Source organism: Hesperophylax consimilis, chromosome 14, assembly GCF_061612785.1.
Source record: "Hesperophylax consimilis isolate HC1 chromosome 14, BYU_Hcon_1.0, whole genome shotgun sequence".
NCBI lineage: Eukaryota > Metazoa > Arthropoda > Insecta > Trichoptera > Limnephilidae > Hesperophylax > Hesperophylax consimilis.
This window is the reverse complement of record NC_142849.1, coordinates 19,007,663-19,029,350: the sequence shown is the minus strand read 5'-3', so window position 1 is coordinate 19,029,350 and position 21,688 is coordinate 19,007,663. Positions and strand designations below refer to the sequence as shown.

Sequence of the window (21,688 nt, the reverse complement as noted above, 5' to 3'; positions counted from 1 at the left end):
AACGTTTCAGTCTTGGTGAATGTGGTGGAGGCTTGTAGTGAAGTTTAAAGCCAAGTTCAGAAAGGAATATTTCCAAATCTGAGCTGACGAAAAGAATTTATTACTGGCAAAAAACTGAATTTAATACTGAGTAAAACACTTGAAAATATTTCTTGGAGACTTGGTGATGGTTCTTCAGGAGAGAGGATTCTCTTTCAGAGGTAGTTGTTGAACTGACTTTGTATGGAATTCGGTTCTCTATTTATAGAACAAATTCAAATCGGGCCCTCTCCGAGGAGATTTTCTTCTTTAGTGAGGAGTAAATTGGTTAGGTATTTTTCCTCTCCGTAATTAGTTTGCTGAGAGTAAAGTAATATTTTGATGTGATACCTTTAACCAAGTCAGTTCAATTTACCAAAACCATCACCCAAAGTCTCGTTTATTTATTTTATAATAAAATATACAAATTTTCATATTGGGTTTGAAGTTAGATATCTTTGGTTTGAACATTTCCCAAAGAGTAACAAATATATTTAGGTGTGATTTTTCATGTTATTATGTTAGCATATAATCATTTCTTGATGATGATATTTATTCCATGGTTATATTCTTGATTATTTTCCCGTAAATTGAGTCAGATGTTATCACAAATAGTCACTTTTGAATTTGTAATCATTTTTTTTTTTTTTTTTTTAACATTATTTCTGGCTTTCACCCTTCAAGGGTGTTCTTGGCCATCATTTAAAATTATTGAGAAATGAAAGGTGAATTTAAATATTAATTTTATTTAAATAGGCAAATTTCAAAATTATAATGAAAATTGGAGTCGAGTTCAGACTTAGAAGAGATGAGATGTTGAATGGAGGGGAGGCAATTTTAGATAAGGCTTGATAGAATAGAGGATATTTGTTTAGAGAGGGACAACCAAAAAATATGTGATCTAAAGTTCCCACTTCTAGACCACAGAATGTACAATCTGGGGAGTCAACAACGTGAATTTTAAAAAGATGGGAAGGAACGGAACAATGTCCGATCCTCATTCGAATGAGTGAAGAAATTTCTTTTTTGGAAAAATGAGGGAATTGCTGAAACCACGGTTTTGATGGAATAGTTCTTTGTATTGAGGCATAGCAGGCTCCCTTGGATTGACTAGCAATGTGCCAATACTCCGACCAAACATTGCGGGATCTATCTTTGATGATGGAAAAAATGTCAGATAGGGGAATGTGGTTTACGAGGGTAACAACAGGGTTGGACGCTCCTTGTTTTGCCAAGGCATCCGCAATATCATTACCCATGATACCAACATGTCCAGGAATCCAAATCAGAGTTACAGTTTTACCATAGCTTTGAATGGAGGCTATCATCTCTCGAATAAGGCATACAAAGTGATCATCAGGATGAAGAAGAGGACTGGATTTAAGTTTTTGGAGGGAACTGAGAGAGTCAGAGAGAACGAGGGAATGTTCAAAATTATTTTTGATTATATATTTGAGAGATTCTATTATAGCAATGCACTCAGCTGAAAATATTGAAAATTGATTTGAAATTGAATGAAATATTCTGTCATTAGAATTATTGTGGTAAACGTTAATACCTATACCACAGTTAGGAGAGTCGGGAGATTTGGATCCATCAGTAAATAAAAGAGAAAAGTTGGGCCATTTAGATGAAATAATGTCATTGAACATATTATTGACAGTTCAGGCCGGGAGATCGGAATGACTTTTAAGGATTCCGATCCCTTCAAATATTGTTGGGGATAGGGTGACGTGACTATATTTTAATTTGTATAAGGGAAGTAGATCATTTTGGATGATGTGAAGCTCTGAGAGAGACTTAAAATTTTTACAGATGTCAGGAATAGGTTTAGTTGAAGCTCTGATTGTAGATGAATGGGTTGAGTCAATGAACATCGAGACGCTGGGGATAACCTGATGACATTTAGAATTTAAACATTTAAGAACAAATTTGTCAGCAAATAGTTGACGCCTTAAATAAAGAGGAGGATCAGAACATTCTACTTGAAGGGAATTGATGGGTGACGATTGCATCGCTCCAGTTATAATTCGCAAAGATTTAGATTGAATTTTGTCTAATTTATCAAGTACATTTTTTGAGGCAGTACTAAAAAGTGGGCAGGCATAGTCAAGATGGCTTCGAATAAGTGCGTTGTAAAGCAACTTAATGCAAGTAGGGTGAGCTCCCCACCAAACGCCAGATAATGATCTGATGATATTTAAATTTTTTTCGCATTTAGTAACTAAATTATTAATATGGGAAGACCATTTAAGTTTCCTATCAAATGTTACTCCCAAAAATTTTACTTCAGAAGCGTTGGGGATTGGAGAATTTTTAAATAAAATTTGAACGGGGGGGTTTTTATGGCGGTTTGAGAAGGTGACACACTGAGTCTTTTGGATTGAAAGTTCAAGACCATTTAAGGTGAGCCATGTGCAAAGGGCATTCATGGCTTCGTTAAGATATTTGACGGCGAGAGGGATGATTTTGGATGATAAGAAGAAAGCTATGTCATCTGCGAACTCAATAACTTTTACTTGTGGGGGAATAGCGACATGCATATCATATGTGTATATATTATACAGTAAGGGGGACAATACATCGCCTTGTGGTAAACCCTTCCAAATAGACCTACTTTGAGGAAAAATATCTGGAAGTTCAATGAAAATTTTTCTATCTAGAAATAGATTAATAATAGATTGGACAAACATGGGGGGGAGGCCAAGGCCTAGAAGTTTTTTTTTCAAGATTGGGATGGAAACATTGTCAAAGGCGCCTTCTATATCTATAAAGACGGCAAGACAAACTTCCTGTTTAGAAATTGATAAATTAATATCAGTACTGATGATGGCAAGGTTATCTTGAGTGGATTTTTTTTTCCTAAATCCAAATTGAGATGGAGAGAGAAGCTGTTTACTCTCGACAAAAAATTCTAATCGGTTTTTAATTAATTTTTCATAAAGTTTACTGAGGGTGGATGAAAGAGCGATTGGCCTGTAGTTGGATCCAGAATTTGGTGATTTGTTTGTTTTTAAAATAGGGATGATTATTTGACAACTCCAGTCATCAGGCATTATACCAGTCTGGAAGATTTTATTTAAGATGCTTAAGAAGTGGTTTAGAACATTATCATTACTATTTTTGATTATGCTGTAAGGTATACCATCTCTGCCTGGAGATGAGTCCTTGACTGTTGATAAACAATTTTTTAGCTCAATTAAGGTGAACGGAGAGTCTAGCCAATGATTAGACATAGGAGTATTATAGATGGGCGTTATTTCATCTAAGTTAGGTACAGAAGGGGGGGCAATTTTGTCCAAAAATTCATCGATCCATTTAGAATGAGACGCTCGAGGAGATGGTGAACTGAAGGAAGATCTAAATCTTCGGATCATAGACCAAACTTCCGAAATTGGAGTGTTCGGAGATACTGAACTGCAGAAGTTGTACCACCCGGATCTTTTTTTTGACCTCAATACCCTTTTGGCATTGGATTCAGCGTTTTTGTATATAAGATAGTTCTCCATAGTCATATTGTAACGATAGGAAAGAGATTTAGCTTTCCGAATTCTTACTACTTTGGAACATTCCTCATCCCACCAGGGAGTTGGAGGGAGTTTTTTGAGAGTTTTAGTTTTAGGGGGAGGATTTGATTCATTTATTGCAGTTATGAGCATTGATTTGAAGTTATTATAATCATCTTTGACGGAAAATATATCGGTGGCGGGTGAATTTAATAGGAACTTGTCCATATGAGAGTTAAATTCATCCCATTTGGTGTGTTTCGTTTTAATTTTTGTCGAAATATGAGACTTGTCTGATTGGAAAGAAGTTTGATAAGTAATGGTGATCGGGAAATGATCACTGGAGCAAGGGTCGGGGGACACCACCCACGAGGAGAGAGAAGCCAAACTAGTAGAACATATCGATAGATCCACTGCACTGGGGTTTGTGCTGGGGCGTGAGATCCTAGTAGGAGATCCGTCATTCAAAAGGAAAAGGTTGGATTGATCTAGGAAATCCATCACACTTCGACCATCTCGGTCGGAGAAAGCAGAACCCCAGACGGGGGAATGGGCATTAAAATCGCCTAATATAAAGAAAGGAGGGCTTAGTTGACTTACAATTTGCAACCAAGTTTGTTTATTGAAGTGGGCTGTTGGGGGAAGATAGACTGAAATAAAGGATGTGTCCTTTATTTTAGCTGCAACCATTTGGAAGTCAGCATTGGGGGGTTTGATATTATTTATTGGGGAAAATGATATGGATTTTTTAATAAAAAGGGCAGCACCGCCGCCCGAACCTTCCGGGCGGTCGTCGCGGAGACAGGAATACCCTCCCACATTAAAGTGGGTGGATGGAGTAAACCAAGTCTCCGAGATAGCAGCCAAAGAAATAAAGTTGAAATTTAATAGGTTAAGGAGATCAGATTTGTTAGAAATAGCACTTCGGCTATTCCACTGAAGTATTCTGACATCCTGAAGAGTCATTTTGAATAAATGATTTTAATGTGGAAATAATAGTAGCAGCGTTGGACGGTAGATTAGTTTGAGAAGAAATAAGGTCAATTAGAAGCATAATAAGAGTTTGGATAAATGAAGAATTGTCTTGGGAGAGTTTTTCAGAAAGTTTAAGAGAGTTCATTGAGGACGGATTATAATTATTTGCACACCCATTTGTGGTATTTGAAAGAGGTGAACCATTGGGATTTAAGAGCAGTGAGTTGTGTTGTTGCTGATCGTATCCAGGAGCCGGTTTAGAGATAGCGTTTTTGTATGTGAATTTAGTTGAACGAGAAGAAGTTGTTGTAGTGGAGGGAAGAGGGTTGGATGAGGAGTTGCTGGATAAAGCCTCAGCAAATGATTTTTTGACAGGCGGGAATAGTTTAGAAGCCTGCAGAAAAGACAAGTTCTGAGAGGCCATAGAAATTTTAATATTTTTTTGGCGAGATTGTTCTGGGCAAGATGTGTTGATAGCTGTATGTGAGCCTGAGCAGTTAAAACATTTAGGTGAGGAGGATGAAGGACATTGGTCAGCTGCGTGGTTTTCTCCACATTTAAAACATCTGGGTTGAGATCTGCATGCAGCTTTGGTATGACCAAAACGGCAGCAATTGAAACACTGAGTGGTGGGATAAGTATACATTTCAACTGGTAATGAGTTGAAGAATAAATATATATGGGAGGGAAGAGATTGACCTTCAAAGGTGATAACGACAGATTGGGAGGGCTTCCAGGAAATTATACCCTCAGAGGAGTCCTTGTAATTTAGCCTCCTGGCTTTTATGGGATTGCCAATGTGTTGGGGGGTTGAAAGTGAAGACAGAATTTCTTCGATGGACAGATCGGTCGAGATACCTCTGACCAGGCCCATGCGAGTGACATTGAAAGTAGGGATATATGCCTTAAACTTTGAATTAGATGAAATGAAGATATTTTTGATGAAACTGTTGGCAGCTGACCCTGAGAGGAATTCGACGGAGATTCGGAAGCGACCCTCGGCTTTTACACCTCCAGGCTTGATTGAAAGATTCTTGCTATTTGATAGGAATTTGCCAAATTCAAGAGGGTGGATGGTTTTTCCTTGCTCAGTTTTTTGGGCGTATACTATGAATGGGCCACGGGAATGAAGAGAATAAAAGTTTGTTGGAGGAAGTTGAGAAAGTGCTGGTGGGGACTGTGAAGTCGAAGGCGAGTCAAGTTTTATTGGGGAAGAAGGAGTAAATTTCCTTTTTTTGGTAGAAGTCAAAATGACAGAATCACTGTCAGAAATTTCTACATTTTCCCCGTCTGGGGGGTCCGGAGAGGGATCTGGGGGCTTTGTAGGGGGTCCAGGAGGGAAATCTTCCTCCATTATTCACAACAGTAAACAACTACAATAATAGTATGAAAAATGACAGAAGTAAAAAATTTTATAAATATCTGGAAATCAGCAGCGAAAAGTGACTCCTGGAAGATCAAAAGGGAGAAGAAACCTCAAGGCACAACACACTACACTTTTTTTTGGCCAGAAAACAAAATAGAATGGAAAAAAATTAATTTTAGATAGAGCAAAACAAAACAACTGATGACAGCCAAATGTTATTGTTGCCATTTGTAATCATTGATTGATTAAAATATCAATGGAATGCTGTGCTGTGATTGGTTGGAGGCGGCGGCTATCATGGAATTCCTTCTGGTGAGTAGTGGAGGGGGGATCAACGTAAATACTGAGTCGGTTCCTTAGCGGGGATATTCTGGATACATATGATACACTATGTATTTGGAGGTAAAAAAGTGGAACCAATTTTTTTGCTTCATGTCTCATCTAAATGGGATAGTCTGAATTCTAACTAACCATCAAGCTGTTTCCTCGCAGAGGCAGGCAGAGTGGATGAACCGTTACACAACTCTGTCATGGCAAACATTCCTTGCTTCAATCACATTGATACATCGTCTCATACATACTCTTCTGTTATTCTGACTCTAGAAATGGCCTGACTCAAGTATTTTATTCATTCACTGGATTGTGCCATGTCTTCTTCAAGCTTCCCTGACTTTTTCTACGATTCACTAACAAATTTACTCATTATTGTAGGCACGTCTCGGGGGCGCAGAAGGCCGTGTTAGGGCCCTCGAGGCGCAGACTGCCAATGCAGAATCCAATAGGAGATCATCAGAGCAGCGGTTAGGGGCCGTCGGAGCCGCACTGAGAAGGATCGCAGGCATACCCATTGATTCTTCCGGAACGGTGCCACCAGGAACAAGGCTGACTAGCCCTACCAGAAGATGGAGCCCTCATAGAGGTTGATAAAAATGATTTTAATAAGTATACGATGTACGGAAACTCGTAGTACAAGCTGATGAATCTACATCACATTTCATAACATAAAAAAATAATGTGTTTTTGGGTTTTCTTTCTGATGAAGATTTACCAGTTTACCGCTTGTACTATGAGTTCCCAGACATCATATACACTGTTATTGAAAAATGTCACTATGCACCCAGTATTTTTGGGCTTGGTGGAGTGAAAGGGCTAGGGGCGGGTGTACCAAAATAGTTGAAAAACACTTTTTCGAAACTGTCGATATTATCGGTGTACACATTCAAACATGCGCTCTTTAATATGATTTGCTATATATACATAGATAGTTGCTAATATTTCCTATAATTTTTGGAAGAGGTACATTATATTTAAAAAAAATTTGTAGAACACTTTACTGTTCATTTACACTGAGTTTTGTTTGTAGTTTGTTGTATCTTATTAGCAGCTATCTACATTTTGGATCATAATATGAAATTCCTCCATGTTTATCATCTGCAGATAATAGAATTAAGAAAATTATGATTACATATATTTAGATTGCATAAATTTAGATTGCATAAAAATCAAAATGATATTAAATTTCCTTTCATCCGAGCATAGTTTTTTTCATGGGGGTACATCTTTAAATTAAATTACATACGCATACATTATAAAAATGAAATATCTACACACGAATCATTGTATCAATAAAGTCAGCATCTTTATAAAAAAAATTGTTTAGTAAAACCAAAAAATAAGGTTATGCTAATTATTGTTGTAAAATAATGATATATTTATATGTACCTACAAACTTTCCGATGAAGTAATCTACAATTTTTACCACACTTTTTTTAACCATAAAGAAAACATATAATAGTGGTAAAGATGTACAAACTCATCTGTGCAGTCGGAGCGTCACTACCACATGTTATAATATAATATACAAGGTGTCCGGGAGTTTAGTGCAGTAACTTCGTGAGGTGATTCTACATTAGGGTGTATCGATTTTTAACTTTTTTTTTGTTTTCAAATTCCAAGTTGAAAAAAAGTTGCTAATAGGTACCACAAAAAATTTTGGATTTTAAAAAAAAATGTTTAGGTCTCCCGCACAAGGCCTAAAGTTTTAATTTTTTTCAAAAAATATCAATTTTTTTTTAAATTTAAAAAAATTAAATCGTAACTTTAGTGTTTATTCCAAGTTAAAATACAGTAATATTAGGGCATAAAAATAAGTAAAAAACGATTTTTATATATAAAAAATGGATTTTAGGTCTCCCGCACAAGCCCCAAAGTTTGTTAATTTTGATGAATTTTTGTAATTTTGTGTACATATATGAACCATGTTTTTTAAGTTTAAACCATCGGAATTAATTGTACTTTTCTTACAGAAGGCATAAAATGAGACAATATATAATACATAATTCATATACAGGGTGTCCGGGGGTAAAGTGCAGTAACTTCGTGGGGGGATTCTACATGATCGTAGGAGTAAAAAAGATAAATAACTTTTTCCGAAATTCCAATTTTTTCTTTTTCATACAAAAAGACATACCTGCTAAAAAGCCATAGTGTATTGTAGTTAAGTGTTCAATTAGTTATTAATATTTTTTATAATAAAAAGTGTAACGTGATTTTAGTGCAGTTCTCTTTTTGAATTTGGTAAAATATCAAAACATACGGCGAACTCTGTGTTGTTATTGTTTACAATTCACATGCGGTTTCCATGGATACGCGCCACTCACAAATATGCAACGTTGCCACGTTCACACTTGCGAATTTATCGGGTAAGTTTGCACCTACACTATGGCTTTTTAGCAGGTATGTCTTTTTGTATGAAAAAGAAAAAATTGGAATTTCGGAAAAAGTTATTTATCTTTTTTACTCCTACGATCATGTAGAATCCCCCCACGAAGTTACTGCACTTTACCCCCGGACACCCTGTATATGAATTATGTATTATATATTGTCTCATTTTATGCCTTCTGTAAGAAAAGTACAATTAATTCCGATGGTTTAAACTTAAAAAACATGGTTCATATATGTACACAAAATTACAAAAATTCATCAAAATTAACAAACTTTGGGGCTTGTGCGGGAGACCTAAAATCCATTTTTTATATATAAAAATCGTTTTTTACTTATTTTTATGCCCTAATATTACTGTATTTTACTTGGAATAAACACTAAAGTTACGATTTAATTTTTTTAAATTTAAAATTTTTTTTTATATTTTCTGAAAAAAATTAAAACTTTAGGCCTTGTGCGACCTTGGAGACCTAAACATTTTTTTAAAAATCCGAAATTTTTTGTGGTAAGTTGTGGTACCTATTAGCAACTTTTTTTCAACTTGGAATTTGAAAACAAAAAAAAAGTTAAAAATCGATACACCCTATTCTACATGATGGTAGGAGTAAAAAAGATGAGTAACTTCCGAAAAACTTTTTTTCCTTACACAAAAAAACCTACCTACTAAAAATCCTTAGTGTGAAGTACAAACTTACCCGATGAACTTCTACAAACAAGTGTACACCTATATAAACACAATGTTAAAAGTAAGTCTTAGGAGAAAACACACGCTGAATAAAGATGTTTTTTGTAAATCTTAATTAATACACACTACATAAACGTAGACTACATGAAATTTTTTTGATTATAACAATCAAGTTTTTAAAGTTAAACACGGGATAAATCAAGTTCATTAAATTATCAGATCTAACTTTGTAAAAAAATTAAAGTTGCACGTATTCAAATTGCATTCAATTCAACGCTGACTGATGTAGTGCGCTACGTGACAGTAGATTTGGCAACAAAGCATAATAATAATGCCGGCCGCACACAGCGGACCAATTTTACCCTTTTACCTGAAAAGTACCGCTAAAAGTTGGAATTTCGAAAAAAGTTATTAAATCTCTTTTACTTATACTATCATGTAGAAATACCTTTACCACTTTACCCACGTACACCCTGTATTATGGAAACAGTTAAAAAAGTATTTTGCTCATTCGTTAGTTGCACAGATGCGTTTGTAAATCACATAGATTTTAAGGATTTATCATTGTTTGTGTCGTAACTAGATTATCATGCACTGTTAATATTATTGCACTGTAGTTGCTGCCCGCTCACCAATGTCCCAAGTCCAAGCTCAAAGCCAAGAACCTTCATCCGATGAGAGGAGACACTGTAGAACCTATTTGAGGACCAGAGAGACGTTGAATCGAAACAGAGTCTTGCTGCAAACCACCTGGCCATCTTGGTATGCTTACACCAAAAGAGCTTCGTTTAATAGAGTTCTAAGGAGAAGAAATTTATAATTAACATAAAAAGATTTTAAAATATAACATCATAATTATTTGAAACCTTGGAAGAGATACAACATGGATAGGGACACTTTGATATCACTTGGAAAAGATATAACATTGAAGAAAATGTTGTTAAATATTGAAAGACACAATTTAAACATTGGATACACTTCAAACAATGAAAAAATATAATTCAAAATCATCGGATATACTATTTTATTTTTGATAGACACTCTCAAACATAAAAAGAAACACTCTCAAACATTGAAAGTGACACTTATAAACATTGAAAGAGACATCTTTAAACAAAAAAAAGACACTTTTAAATGTCTAAAGTGACACTTATAAACATTAAAAGAGACACTTTTAAACATCAAAAGTGACACTTATAAACATTGAAAAAGACAATTTGACATATGTACATCTTGCTACATGATAAGAGAAGAATAATACGAAATATATCATATTCATAATAATAAATACATTTGGGTACGAAAATATAATTATTGCCTGCTTTGCAAAATATTATTGTTTCTGTAAATTGCATGATACCTTTGTGAAGTCAAATATATTACTGTTGGCATAAGGAATATTATACAGAAGTAAAGGAAATATGTATATATGTAAATGGAAGTCAAAACACATTTTCAGGTCAAGACCATATGGAACGAGAAAAGTCAGTGGATGTTATTATCGATGTGGATCCAGATATTGTGAGGAAAGGGATAAGAAATCTTATGCAGCAGGTTGGGCAAATAGAAAGAGAACGGGTATGTAACGAAAACATATTATTGTAGCGTCGTTCGGTATGCAATACCGCGAATGTGACAAATTTTCTAAAAGTAAATTTGTAAAAATGTTATTTTATTTGGACAATATGTATATGAGGGGTGTAAAAGCAAAACCACCACCATCCACCAATGCAAAATGTTCAACATAAACAAAAAACAATTTGCATATTTCCCTTAAATTTTTTAGATAATTTTTTTTTTTCAATTTCATGCGTGTGCATGTTTTTTTACATTTGTATTTTCCAATCAATCATTTTTAGATTTATTTCTACTCTAAAAAACAAATGTATTTTGAATAGTGGAGGTTTTGCAAATCAACCATCATGGCGGCCATATTGGATTTGCTAAGTACTTATATGTTTTCTGGCTCGTGATTGGTTCGATTCTAGAGTGGGAAGAGAGGCTGTTTTGCATTTGACCGCCGTTTTAAAACTAGGTTTAGAATGGCTTTTAGACTTTTTTTGTGTTGGTTTGAAGATTAGGCCAAAATGAACAAAGTGTTGATAGTGGCGGTTTAGCTTCCCCTCATATGTAACACTGGCATGTGATTTACAAGGACAATACTGCATTATATTATGTGTTGTGGTTTTTTTATCTGTCCAACAGAAAAACAGTTAAAATTAAATTTCCCTGAATATTTTCTCTGAACAATTTGTTTCATGTTACAATCACAGAATTGCATGCCATATACGATTCGTTATCAAATCAAATGCATTGAATAGTACAAAAACTTTTTTTAATGTGTCATATATGATTAAGTGCGAAGGAGAGGTTACAATGGAGCTATCAATGTATTATAAAAAAATGAAATGAAAAGATTTGTGAAGTTATTAAATTTCCATTTTTTTTAGGATGATTTGAAATCCCAGATTTGTGGTCTGCGTAAACAGCTCAAAGAGTCTACAGAGCAAAAGAGCAAGGGGGATGGGGAGTTGAGCTCCGCTGTAAGCAATTTGAGGGCAGTGGAAGACAAGAAGAATCAACTACAGGCTCATCTTGCTCAAAAAACAGCTCAGCTGCAAACTCAGGTAAAATTGAGTAATACAATAATCAATATATATATCAGGATGTAATCCCTCAAGGGCCAGTAAGGAATCGACATTAACCGAGTGCTGTAAGAATGCTGATACCCAGAACCCTCTGTTCCATATGATATTTTGTTGGCACCAGTACATGGCGCGGTAGCGGTGTTGCATACTTCTGGAATACAGGCAGCGAAATGCGGTTTCAGCAGCTTCTCGATTATTATTGCGTCACCGCCAAGATCACTGAGGAGCTCTTTTATTATAATTTCTTTCAGTAAAAAAAAAATGCTTTTAAAATATTCTTACAAATTTATTTATTAGGCACGTCCACAAGTAGTAGCACGTACAAGTCCATGGAGTGAGAAATCACGCAACATTACCCACATTTTTGCTGCACCCAGTTTATGTCGATTCCTTACAGCACATCAGGGACCCGTTTTAACTATGATCAGAATCAGTGAAAACTCTTGAACGGTGAGATCTGGCATCATGAAATTTGCTCAGTTTTTTTTCTGTCTGGAATTCCTTTCAGTCAGGAAGTCAATACAAATTGTTCCAAAATAATTACAGAAAATGCTTGGATGTTAATGTTTATCAATAAAATCTTATTTAAATTTTTCAAATTTATTTCCAAAGTATTTTCTGTCACAAATTATGGAATTTTTTAAACATAATCATCAAAATGTAAGATTAGACGGCATTTTGTTTTTCCTGTATTTTTTTTCAATGAAAAAATTATGTTGAAATTCAGGCGGAAGTCGGTAGTTAATTACTAAAACATTATAAAATATTAGTACTAATACCCATGTTTTTTTTCCAAAGACTGAAGCACTGCAACAAAAAACAGAAGAGTCAAATTCACTGAAGGAGAAAATAACTACCATGGAACTAACTCTCAATAGTGGCAACGATGAAAAGGGACAATTAGAGGTTAGAGAAATAAAGGTTTATTTACATTCACATTGTGTGGAAAACTTTACATTGGCAAAAAATTTTGAATGGCGCTGAATGCCGATTTGTGAGTGAGGGTCGAATGCGATGCAAAGATCATTATCATAACCGATTGGTTGAATTAATCTGTCCAGGAGAAATCTGAGAAACTCCGTGCATCTCTCTCACGCTGCGAAGCGGAGAGACGAGCCCTGGCTGAAGAAGCTGGTCGCGCGGAGCAGAGGGCTGCCAGAGCTGAACTCCAGCGGGCGGCGCTTGAGGGAGACACCAGGAGGCTGCAGCTGGCTAGGCAGGACAAGGATGCGCACCTTCAGGTGAGATATCATCACACTAGCCATTGTACATGTGGAAATATAATATGTATTCCGAGACCAGTAAACGGATGAATTCTAATGGATAAAAGAATAGATTAGGTTAGGTTTGTCGTTTGTCCGTCCATTCTTTTTCTTAATTATTGTTTTATCATTGTTTCGTTTTATCATGAATCCTCTGAGATCTATATAAAGGTTATCGTTGGCTTAATGCTATAAGTCATTATTTGTCAAAATTGAGTTAGGAGTCACAATCTACTTATTTTATCAAGCTTTAACCAGTAAATAAGTCATTATGTCAAATAAAGTGCTTATAATAACCAGTAATTGTAAATATAAAATCACCAAAATATTTTAATGGTGAAAGTATAATATAAGGATAATTTGTGGAAATCCATATAAAGAACGCCTAAAAATCAATGAAACATTTTGGTGATTTTTTGCAGGCCAAATATATTACCATTCGTTATTACATGGTGTTTGGAAAAAGTCACCAGGGCAGTTTTTTTTCTTTTCGTAATAATACCAATAAAATTTAAAAAAAAACTGATTGAAATTTAATTTCGATAATCTAAGAAAAACATTGTGTTAGTTTATGACTTCTGGCAGTTGGCCAACGAGATATATATGTATGTAAATTTATAATGAAAGTGAAGGAAAGAAACAGTAAATCACAGGAAAGCGATACTGATTGAATTACAAAAACTTATCCAAATTTGGAAAGAGTTAGTTTTATTAAATTCGTCTCCACCCATTTCAACATTGCATCTTTTCTAGTGTCAAGTTCAAATCAATATTTCACGTTAATCACAAATCTATTCAGTTAAACAACTGCTGAAGGAATATAGTACTTATATACAGATAACAAATGTGGTAACGGAGCTACTAAGTTTTGTTTTCAAAGATTTTCGTCAAAAAAAACAATAATATTGAATAGGAACGAGTGTTCAAAAGGTATAAAATTGATTTTGTCTTAAAATCCCTCTATGATAATTTGTATCATTATTTCACTATCTTTATAAATGCAATCTTTATTATGCTAGAAATTGCAAGAACACTGTGAAACCCAAAGCAGAACAATCCTAACTCTGGAGGAGAGATGCACATCCCTCAAAGCAACGGTAGACCAACTAAGTGCGGCCCTCCAAAAGGCCGCCACTTCAGAAAGCGAACTGAAGAGCGAACTCGGGAGAGTACAGCGCCAGCTCACAGATGCGAAGAACCATGATCACGCTTCTTCGGATAAACTGAAGCAGATTCAGAAGTCGCTCAGTAATTGTGATAGCGAGAAGAAAATCCTGCACGAGAAAATGGAGGTTGTGAAGAACTCTCTAGCAGAAGTGAAACGCGACAAGCAACAACTTCAGGATCAAGTTCATAGATTGAATACGCAGATGTCCAATATGGAAGTGCAAAGGTTGGTAACAAAAAGCTTAGTAATATAGATATTGATGATCCAAACTTTATGAGTTAGTGCAAACATGATTTATTAAGATGAACATTCTTTCTGGGTAGGTAAATCATTCATAATAATTATCATAAATACATCGTCGCCGTTCAGGCAAAAGTCACCAACCCACAATGCACAACTTTTGGGATATCTAAATTTGAATGTTAGAAAAAATCTTGTTTGACTGAATTCAAAAATGCGTGTTTGGTGACTTGCCCGAACAGCAAAAGTTTTCATACATTTTCATCTATATTATGTTTTACTTACATGTCTTCTAGATTCCTTTGTTTTAAAGCTAATGTTCAAATAAACAAAGGTTATTTTACCATCTCAACTTTTGTAATGTCGTTTGATAGCATGCAACTTACATATTTGGAATTTTTGTTCACTTTTTATAGATCTACTTTGGAGTCCCAATTGCGTCTAACCAACTGGGATGGAAAGGAAATTGACAGTGAAACTGAACGTGAACTTCACGCAACTCAACGAGATAGATCCGAACTCAGGGCTAAAGTGGAAGCCTTGCTAGACAAGATCCGTCAGTTGGAAGCCGAAAAGAGGGCAAAATCCATCAGAAGCAAGAGCTACGAAAGACCCGAAAAATCCATCTATTCCGATAATGATTCTGTTATTGGAGGTCTGTCTGTCCGCGATATGAAGATGAGTGCCAGGGAAGACAAGTTGCTGAGAGATTCAAATGTCTTGAGGGATTCAAATGTCTTGAGGGATTCAAATATTGCGCTGCATTCTCTGGGAGCAGATCTGTCAGATCCTTTAACCGCCATGTACGAACATGAGAATAGGGATCTGAAGATGAAGATTAGGAGGTTGGAGAGTCTACTTGCGGAGAAGGTAATTGATTCTTATCATTATTGGTATATGTATACCTTATTTTGAACTCTAAGTATATAATAATTTAAAAAAAAACCACACTTACAAAGTACACACTTTTGTAAAAGGTTTTGGCTATCCCGAAAGAACGAAAAACGATTTATTTTATTTCACTTTCGATAAAATTGCAGATAAAACTTGATATAATTACATTATATTCAAGCACCATATATGTATAGGATGTCGGGAGTGCATTTACTTCGGGAGGTGATTCTACTTGATAGTAGAAGTTTAAAAAAAAGTTTTTAAAATTTTAACATTTTGGCAGAAAAGTTGAAGTTGTACTATCATGTAGAATCACCTCCCGCAGTTAGTGCACTTTATCCACGGACACCTTGTATAATAGAGGAACACGACAGGTCTGAAGGTTGTCGTAACAGCTTGGTGATCAGATCTGTTGCTCAGCAAAAGATCCCGGTCGTGGCTAAAACCTTTTACTCTAATGGTTTACTAATGTTTGAATCTGATTATTTGACAATGTTTAGTAAGGTATAAAGCCATGTGACCATAATTGATCGTGCTTATGCAGAAGCAGTAGTCATCCAGCGGAGTAAGGTCAAATCTATGTTCTACTAAAACCAGCCAGGCCATATAATTCAAATTAAAATTCATTGTAATCGCCTTCCGAAATAAGGTCAGACAGTTGATTACTGTTGATTTAGAAGACTGCATTCGACTCCAATCAGACATTGATAGAATTGTTGACTGGAGTAAACGGAATCAGATTGAATTCAATGTTTCATTCTTTCTTTCACAAGGGCATGTCATACATGGTTTTACCGGTATACCATAAATGCCCGAAGTTTAAAACGTGTCTCCACTATGAAAGATCTTGGCATCATGTTTGATAGTTGGTTGACATTTCATGCTCATATCGAAATGACGTGTTGTGCTTCACTGAAAATTCTGTGCTTCGTCCTACGCACTGCGAGGAATTTTAGAGACACCAGGTTTCTCACAGTGCTATACATTGCGTTGGTTTGGAGTAGGCTTGAGAGTGGGTCGTTGGTTTGTAGCCCACATCAGGTGAAGTATTCCCTAATTCCCTCTAGTGCAGAAGAAATTTCTGAGATTCCTCTACCTGAGGAAGTATGGCTACTACCCGTGGCTCTATCCTACTGACTTTCTCTTGGGCATGCTTGGTATGAACCATCTACGGGTCAGAAGAAATGTGCATATTGTATCATACTTCTTTAAACTGATTCGTGAATGGTTTGAAAATCCGACTATCATGGAGAGTATTAGTATCTATGTTCCTGATGGTTATCTCCGTCACCGACAGCATAGACTCTTTTATCTCCTGGCCTGCAGGACTAACTTACCAATGGTAGGGAGAGCAGTCTTGCTGTTGAACAGAATGAATTCGGATATTGACATATTTAGCATCGGTGAAGCTGCCTTTAAAAGGCAAGCTCTGTTGATGCTGGTATAGTTGATAAACCGCTTATTTATTATGTAATACCATTTTACAAATGTACTTAAAAACGAATTAAAATGTAATTTTGTAATGTTTTTAAAGGAGTGAACAAATTGAATTGAATTTCCAGCTGATTCACTAATATGTATTCTACAGAAAACAGCCAGACCTGAAATATCTTTAAAAATCTGCATTAAATCCACTTTAAAGTTATGAGAAATTGTTACGTTACTTATTATTTATAATTTTTTGAAGTAAAAAACATTCTAGGCAGTGTGTAAATTTGATTATTCAATCTTAAGACAAAAGTGCTTTTATCTCAGTTTGAGTTTTTGTGGCTGGCTGTTTTCTGCATAACTACGTTCAATTGACAGTTTAGATGGCGGGATAATGTGACGTGCAAATTAAAACTATTTCCTATTAATAAAACTTCTAGATTGATTCTAATAAAGTTTTCTTGAACAGGAGGCCCAACTTTCCATCTGTCAGTCCACCCACTGCGGCAACAGTGTGCGGGGAGGTAGCGGTGGCGGGGGAGGAGGCACCGCCTCGAGGGAGGAGATAGATCGCCTGAGGGCGGCAGCGCTGCAGTCAGAGCGCCTCCTGGAGTCACGCGAGGGTAGCTACCGCCAGCAGATATCCAGACTGGAGAGCCAGGTTAGTTAACTAATAACTATACCATAAGCATATTTGTCTTTTTAATCATATGTTGTTGGCGGCTATCACTGGTCTCAAGTCTTTAGACACCTGAAAAAGACACTGGACTCACAGAATCTTAACCCGTTATTATGTAGCCTGAACCGTCATTTAAAACCTTTATTGAGAGAAGCATTCTCAAATTCCCTTTCGCGTGGCACTTTCCCGCTCTTTTTCAGCACCTTGTGTTGGACAAGTGGTCACCAGATGCTACACAAAAGTAAAGCGTCCCCTATGCGACTTTTGTTTACGGCATTCTTTCTCATTAGCGTTTTAAATTCCGTCGCTGGCGTTGTCGTTGCGAAGTAGCTCCGAATTTATAACGATTTTTCCCGTATATAATTATTTTAAGTGTATAATTATTTCAAGATAATACATTATATTATAACAGCGAGGCTGTTCGAAGTATTTTTAAAACAGAAATAATTTTTAACTGTTTAAAAAGATAAAACACGTGGTGAACACGACGGAAAAGTTCGTCGGCCATTTTGTGTTGTTTGTTTATTTACATTGTGTTTTGTGTACCTTGTGTTTTGTGTTTTGGTTTCTTGTCCAATTTAACAATGAGTGGCTCCGAGATGTCATCATCCGATTCGGTAGAGATGACGGTAGAAGAAGTTAACAAGATCATTTTGCCAAAACAAAATGAGCCGAAACGAAAGTTGCCGAAATCGACCAAATCTACGAAAAAACATCGCATTGATAAACTCACGGCTCAAGTGGAGCACATTAGCTCGTTTATTCAGGATTTTATGGCGGCTAAAACATACGAAGATAGGAGAAACTTGGATTCCGACGAGGACGCATCATCGGAAGATCAAGAGATACACGTGGAGAGAAATTCGCGATCTTCGCTAGGGATGGGATTAGTAAATCCTAATCATGAATTCAAGGAATTAAACCTATCGATGGCGGAAACCACGTGTAAGGAACCTACAGTTCCTAAGGCGGACGCAAACCGCGTAAAGAAAATCGAAGATTTACAACACTTCGGTTCGCCTGAATGGAACGAAGTAAGGTATGGGGAGGTCGTAAGAAAATACCTGGCCAACCCCATGTTCAACCAGTTGGAGGTTAATGGAGAGTTTCTGCATTTGAATAAGGCAGAGCAATACGCGGGGTCACTTGACAAATTTTGCGGGTCACTAAGCCATGCCCTGTTGCAGCAAAATGAGTGCCTCAAGAAATCTCTTCAGGAACTGGTAAACTGGAGTGCAGAGGAAGGCAAGGAATTGTCAGCAGGTTCCCTCTTCAAGAAAGTGGAGTCGCTATTTGCCCCGGATACGCAATATCAGACAGTGACCAAAGATGTCCTGCAGATGGTCTGTGGAAGGAGAGCAAATGCGATCCAGCATCGTAGGGATGCAATCCTTAACGAGATAAAGAGCCGCTACGTACGGGAGGCAGTCAAAAATATTCCTCCAGCAGCGGGTTATCTTTTTGAACCAATGAAGCTAGAATCCCAGATTCAGCGGATGGGAGGACTGGATAAATGCTTCCCACATTCAAGCTTCGACCCTCAGCCATCAACCAGCTCGCAGATGCCCAAGAAAGTGCCAGTGAGGAAGCCTTTTCGTGAGAGCAGGCCCTTTCGGGAAAGCAGGACGTTTCGGGACAACAAGCCCTTCCGAGACAACAAAGCCCCCGCGGAGGGCGATCTAATCAAGATGCAAGAGGTGCGGACAAGAGGGGACCAGCCAAACCAAGAAGGAATTTTGGCAACAAGGATAGGCTATGACTATCCGGAGAAGGCGTTTCAGGGGGGGCAATTGCAGCACTTCATAAGCAAATGGGAAGAATTAGAAGCACCACCAGCACTGCTAACCATGTTGCGAGGGTACAAGCTACCCTTTCGGCAGAAACCCCCTCTAAGTATAGTGGCAGACACGGTAAGCTCAACTTATAAAACCCAAATCACAGACGAAATGACACGACAAATAGACAAAATGAAAAAGGAAAAGATATTGGAATCAGCTTCAATATCGCCTTCCTTTCTGTCACGGATGTTTCTCATACCGAAGCAAGACGGGTCATTTAGGCCGGTCTTCAACCTTCGTCGTTTGAACAATTTCTTAGCTATTAGCAAATTCAGACTTATTAATGTTAATAAGGTTGCAACATTTATTCAACCAGGCGACTGGATGGTTAAAGTGGACCTTTCTCAAGCCTACTTTCACCTTCCAATTCATGAGAATCATCGCCGTTTTTTGAGACTGATTTTTAATGGAGAACTGCTTCAAATGACATGTTTGCCTTTTGGACTAGCCTCAGCTCCAAAGGTTTTTGCTTCACTTACCAATTGGATAGCGCAAAAATTAAGAGACAAAGGTCTCAGAATAATTGTTTACCTAGATGATTTTTTGATAGTACATCAAAATGAAAATATATTGAAAATGCATACATTCGAAACTATTTCAATGTTACAAACTCTTGGGTGGATAATACAATTCAGTAAATCCACTCTGTGTCCGGTTCAGAAAATTGAATATTTGGGAATTTCATGGAATTCAAGGGACGGCTTAAAAGGCCTCCCGCAAACTAAAATAGCGAAAATAACAAATTTACTGAAACAATACATTAATCTAGGAAGGTGGTCACTTGAGCAGGCCCAGAGCCTCTTGGGTATTATTCATAGAGGCAGGCTTAACCTTCGCATGTTACAGTGTGCCAGTCGCAAGCTGCCTGCATTCAAACCGAGACGACTCCATCCCATTCCTCGAACAGCGATAGAGGAGCTGAGATGGTGGAGCAGGTCCCTGCAGACGTGGTCACCAATGCATCAAGCAGTGATTCGTCATACCCTCACGACCGACGCCTCGGACTGGGGATGGGGTGCGCAGCTAGACGACCTCAGATTGAGTGGAGCTTGGTCCCAAACACAGCAACCTCTCCACAGCAATGTCAAGGAAATGCTCGCCGTGCTGGCAGCACTTACTCCTCACGGGCCAGAGCTGTCAGACTCGGGTCTCCTGATCCAGTCAGACAACAAATCGGTGGTTGCGTACCTTCGCAACGAAGGCGGCACACGATCCAAGACATTGCTCGAAGCGACTCGTCAAGTCCTTCAGATGACAGACACGTATCGCATTTCACTGTCTGCTCACTACCTACCAGGAAGGTTCAACGAGGTGGCAGATCAACTCTCCAGAAAACGCGAACCTCCGGAGTGGCATCTTTTACCAGCAGCAACAAAATTGATTTTTGCAAAATGGGGGAGACCAACTATAGACCTGTTTGCATCGGAGACAGCTCACGTTGTAGAAGATTATGTGTCCCTAAATGTATTCGACAAAGAGGCAAGTTTTGTCAACGCTTGGACTCGAGAGTGGGATTTTCCTCTAGCTTGGGTGTTCCCCCCTCCGTGCCTCATGCCGAGAGTTCTCGCACACCTCAACCGGGCCAAGGGCCTATACCTGATTGTAGCCCCGAGATGGAAGAAAGTATTCTGGAGACCAGACTTGAAAAGTCGAGCGACGAGCCCTCCTTTCACCATAATGAACCTGACAGAAGTGCTGATAGACACCAGAACCTTGAAACCCCCTCCACAAGTAGAGGATTTTATTTTGGAGGTGTGGAAGTGCCGGGGTGGAGTCAGTCATTAACAGATTGGTCGGACAAACAGAAAGAATTTTTAAAGTCAGGTTGGAGAGAATCCACACTTAAAACATATAAACCGGCATGGCTTAGGTGGCAAAAGTGGGCATTAAATCTCGGGGTAAACCCGAATGTCCCTACAGGAAGTAACCTGGCAAGATTTTTAACAGATCTTAGTTTAGAAGACAATTTCTCTCCCAGCACAATTCGACTCCATAAATCGGTAGTAACAACTTTCAGTAGCCCGGAAGAAGGAAACCTAAGCTCACACCCTCTAGTCAGACAAGTTCTCAAAGCCGCAGCATTAAAGCATCCTAAACTGTCTAAGCCTCCTATCTGGGATCCCAGAATGGTGTTGACCTGGTTAGAAGCTAACCCACCCAAAAAGTTGAGTCTCTTTGAAGTCTCGAGAAGGGCAGCGACTTTACTTTTGTTAGCTTCGGGACGAAGAGTGCATGACCTGACCTTGTTACAGTGTTC

General features: G+C 37.4%; 2 protein-coding genes across 2 annotated transcripts in view; both read left to right on the top strand.

Moving 5' to 3' along the window:
* The window catches only part of Root (ciliary rootlet coiled-coil, rootletin), an 89,929-nt gene that overhangs the window by 61,772 nt on the left and 6,469 nt on the right, over positions 1 to 21,688 (top strand). The window contains exons 25-32 of the mRNA XM_089639582.1: positions 6,577 to 6,784; positions 10,734 to 10,852; positions 11,725 to 11,901; positions 12,721 to 12,828; positions 12,984 to 13,163; positions 14,204 to 14,577; positions 15,009 to 15,462; positions 17,384 to 17,575. Coding sequence (XP_089495708.1) covers positions 6,577 to 6,784; positions 10,734 to 10,852; positions 11,725 to 11,901; positions 12,721 to 12,828; positions 12,984 to 13,163; positions 14,204 to 14,577; positions 15,009 to 15,462; positions 17,384 to 17,575 — 1,812 coding nt within the window. The remainder of the gene's footprint in view (positions 1 to 6,576; positions 6,785 to 10,733; positions 10,853 to 11,724; positions 11,902 to 12,720; positions 12,829 to 12,983; positions 13,164 to 14,203; positions 14,578 to 15,008; positions 15,463 to 17,383; positions 17,576 to 21,688) is intronic.
* Positions 17,831 to 21,333, top strand: LOC149418000 (uncharacterized). The gene is made up of 2 exons (XM_089639274.1): positions 17,831 to 19,503; positions 20,278 to 21,333. Exons 1-2 carry the CDS (start codon positions 18,178 to 18,180, stop codon positions 21,214 to 21,216), a joined length of 2,265 nt encoding a protein of 754 aa, XP_089495400.1. The 5' UTR covers positions 17,831 to 18,177; the 3' UTR covers positions 21,217 to 21,333.

What these genes read in the sequence shown, in the direction of transcription:
- LOC149418000 (XM_089639274.1), top strand. Translation starts at nt 18,178, where the DNA reads ATGAGTGGCTCCGAGATGTCATCATCCGATTCGGTAGAGATGACGGTA. An exon ending in TAAGTATAGTGGCAGACACG is followed by an intron (nt 19,504 to 20,277) that starts GTAAGCTCAACT and finishes CGCATGTTACAG; the next exon opens with TGTGCCAGTCGCAAGCTGCC.